This window comes from Condylura cristata, unplaced genomic scaffold, assembly GCF_000260355.1.
Source record: "Condylura cristata isolate star-nosed mole 26May11 unplaced genomic scaffold, ConCri1.0 scaffold00009, whole genome shotgun sequence".
In the NCBI taxonomy this organism is placed as follows: Eukaryota; Metazoa; Chordata; class Mammalia; order Eulipotyphla; family Talpidae; genus Condylura; species Condylura cristata.
The window spans coordinates 284,230-287,607 of NW_004567110.1; the positions used below are offsets into that span (position 1 = coordinate 284,230).

General features: G+C 74.0%; 1 protein-coding gene across 1 annotated transcript in view; it reads right to left on the reverse strand.

Moving 5' to 3' along the window:
* CDH15 (cadherin 15, type 1, M-cadherin (myotubule)) overlaps window positions 1-3,378 on the reverse strand; it is a 17,439-nt gene that overhangs the window by 9,369 nt on the left and 4,692 nt on the right. The window contains exons 2-4 of the mRNA XM_012722852.1: window positions 3,159-3,318; window positions 1,794-1,888; window positions 601-815 (exon numbers count right to left, since the gene is read on the reverse strand). Coding sequence (XP_012578306.1) covers window positions 601-815; window positions 1,794-1,888; window positions 3,159-3,318 — 470 coding nt within the window. The remainder of the gene's footprint in view (window positions 1-600; window positions 816-1,793; window positions 1,889-3,158; window positions 3,319-3,378) is intronic.

A 3,378-nucleotide genomic window follows, 5' to 3' on the forward strand; every position in this document is an offset into this window, starting at 1 on the left:
CCGGGGGAAGCTGGGGGCTCCCTGAGCTTCCGGCCTCCGCACCTCCCCGCCCTGCCGACCCCGCTCCACCCCCGCTGGAATCCTGGCCACTGCTCCTGGGGTCCTGCGCAGCCCAGTCACGCCAGGAATGGGCCCGCTGTCTGCCGGCCCCGCGCCCCCCCGCCGCGCCCCTCTCCCAGCTGCTTGAGCCTCAGCAGAGGGCCGAGGGGGCCGAGTGCGGGAGGCGTGACAAAGAAGCCACTTCCCCCGCCAGCCCGCCTGGCCGGGACCGGTGGCCGAAGCCGCCGCCTTCCCGGCGGGGTGCCCACACCACAAAGAGCGAATGGCGCGTGCCCGCGAGGGGGTCCACCCTGGGTGCCACAGCTCGCCAAGGCCGAGCGTCTGAGGCCCGGGTTCCCTCTGGAGGCCACAGGGTCCCGAAGCGGGCGGGCCCGGGCCCTCCCAGTGGGGCCCCACTCCTGTGCCACCCCAGGGGCAGGCATAGCTGCTGGGGACCCCAGGGCACGGACGGGGCTGGCAGGACACGCTCCGAGGTTTTCACCCATCCCCTGGCTGAAGTTTTAGGGGCCACAGGCCCCCAGGGGCCACGGGCCAGCTCACCACCGCCCTGTCCTGCCAGCCCGGCGGCCCAAGGAACGGGGCCACGCGGCGGGCCACGGGAGACTGGGCCCGCAGGCGGCCCGTGCGGGTGGTGCGACGCACGTCCGCAGAGAAAGCCGGGCCGGGCGGCGCCCGGTACTGTCCGCTCTGGGGCTGGAGCTCTGCTGAGCCACGTGGTGGCGGCAGACGCAAGTCGGGGATCGTCCCCACCACACCTGGGGCCCCGCACCTCCGGCTGGGTCCCGGGGGGCCTCAGGATGCGAGCTGGTGCTCTCCCTCCGCAGGGCCCTGGCGCCCGAGGGACAGCTGGAGAACCCAAGGAGCCCCTGGCCCACCCGGAGGGATGGAGGCAGAAGTAGGGAGGGCCTCAGGGCGTGGAGTTGGGGGTCCATCCGGCATGTGGGGGCCTGGGGCCGGGCTCGGCCAGAGGGCCGTTGTCCTGGCGGCTGTCCAGTAGAGGGCGCAGGGTGCTGTGGGCGGCCACGCCAACAGGCCAGCCCCGGAGATGGTGGGGCCCCTGGGGGCAGCGGGAGGGCCCCAGACTGGCAGCAGGAGCTGGCGCCTGGGCCCCACAGGCCCAGCTGCTGGAGGGTCTGAAACCTGAGCTAGCGAGCGGGGGCTCTGCCGGGAAGGCCCGACTGTGGCCGCAATGGATGCGCGGACACAGGCCTGGCCTGGGACCCAGTTTGGCCTGTTGTGCCCAGACGCGCCCTCGCCCCAGCCAGCCCCAGCTGGGTGCGGCAGGGTGGCCACCCAGGGTGCCCAGGCGGGGGCAGCGACTTCAGCCCTCCACCCATCAGCTGTGCTGCGGAGACCAGGAGGCCGGGGCTGGGGCGCGAGTGGGGTGCCGGGCTGTGTGGGTCAGGCCTGCTCCCCGGACACGGCTCTCCCCGGGGAGGGGCTGACTTCCTGGGGACACTCCGCTCCAGCTGGCTGGGCCGGGGGGCTTTGCCCGGATCTGAGGGTCACTGCCAAGTGGGCGTATGGAGCCCTGGGCAACTTGGCCCGGCCCCCCAGCTAGGGTGCTCCTGCCTGTTCCCACCACGAAAACGAGCACCTGAGATGCAGCAGAGTTGAGGGGTGCGCCCCTGAAGAAGAGCACAACCCGCTGGGCTCCCCGTACTGTCCAGATGGTTACTGCCTCCCGCTCCACCAAGCCAGGCCTCCCAGCGCTCCGGAGGGCACCCACTTACCTGGGCCAGCAGCCCGACGGCGAGGAGCAGCGCAGCGTCCATGGGCCAGAAGCACGGGCAGCGTGGCCAGTGTCCCGCTCTGGTGACCGCCAGGCCTTTGAGTGACAACACAAGTGTGGGAGAGACCGAACATGTGCTGGGGGTGGGGGCTGACGGACAGCACTGCGGGCAGGCGGGGCCCACGCTGAGTGCAGCCCACGTGCAGGGGCGGGGCCAGATCTGACTGACAGCACACGCGGCGGGGTGACGGACAGCACAGGTGCAGGGGCGGGGCCGGGGCTGAGGGCACGAGGTGGTGGGCGGGGCCGGGCTGACGGACAGCACAGGTGCAGGGCTGGGGCTGACTGAGGGCACAAGGGCAGGGGCGGGGCCAGGGCTGAGGGCACGAGGTGGTGGGCGGGGCCGGGCTGACGGACAGCACAGGTGCAGGGCTGGGGCCGGAGCACCAAGGGCAGGGGCGGGGCCGGGGCTGACGGACAGCAAGATGTAGCGGCGAGGGCTGGTGGACAGCACACCCCCAGGGGCGGGCCCTGGGCTGATGGGCAGCACTGCGGGGCCCAGGACGCGCTGGAGCTGTCCCAGCACTTGTGGGGCCTGGCCGGGCCGGGTGGGACCCTTGGGCGGTGCCAGGCCCGCAGGTAAAGGGAGCCGAGCGGAGCCGGGCGCAGCGAGCGCTCTGCTCCCGGGCTCCCGGGCTCGCCTGTGCCTCCGGCCTGGGCGCCTCTGCCCGGGGAGCGCTGCCCCCGCGTCGCACCCTGGGCGCCCAGCCGGGCTGTGCTGGCCCGCAGCTCCTCCGCGCCTGGCGACAGGCAGCTCAGCAGTTTCCTGCTTGGGGCTCCTGCCTGGGGGCGCACAGGAGGGCCCTCCCCTCCCCGCTGGGAGCAGGGCCAGCCAGAGGGGGCTGGGCGGCCTGGCCCCGCTCCTGGTCACCTCTTGCACACTGGCCACCCCAGTGGTCAACCCCAGGGCGCACACCCCGAGGCTGGTGTAGTGCAGCCTGCGGCTCTGCCCACGGGGAGGGGCAGCGTGGCTCTGGGCCAGGCCTGGTGGGGAGGGGCCTGACCTCAGCAGAGTGCGCCCCTTCGGGCCAGGCCGGCGCACGGGCCAGGCACTGCTGAGCGGCTGCAGGGCTCCCCCTCATGCCTCCCCGGGGAGCTGCGATCAGAGCCCCTCTGCCTGGGGGGGCGGGCTGAGGGCCTGCACGGGATGTGCATCCCAGCCTGAGCGCCAGGCGTGAGGCCCGGGGGGGGCGGCACCCACAGCGCAGCAGACGCCAGGTGGGCCCGAGCCTCTCCCGCCTCCGCCCCTCCAGGGGTCCCCAGATCCCCACAGGGTCCAGGCCGCCTTCTCATCCCCAGCGCCCACCAGGCGCCCCCAGGGCTCGGCTTGGCGCCCTCCACGACCCCACAGGCCCAGGCTGGGGCGCCCGCCTCGAGCCCCCGCCGCTCTCGGCGGGCCGTGGACATGCCACCCCACGCGCCGCTGTCCTGCGCGGGCAGGCTGCTGAGCCCCAGCCGGGCCTTCTCTGCGGCGGGCCTGGACTCAGGTCAGGAGCAGGTGCTGCGCCATCTGCGCCCTGACCCGC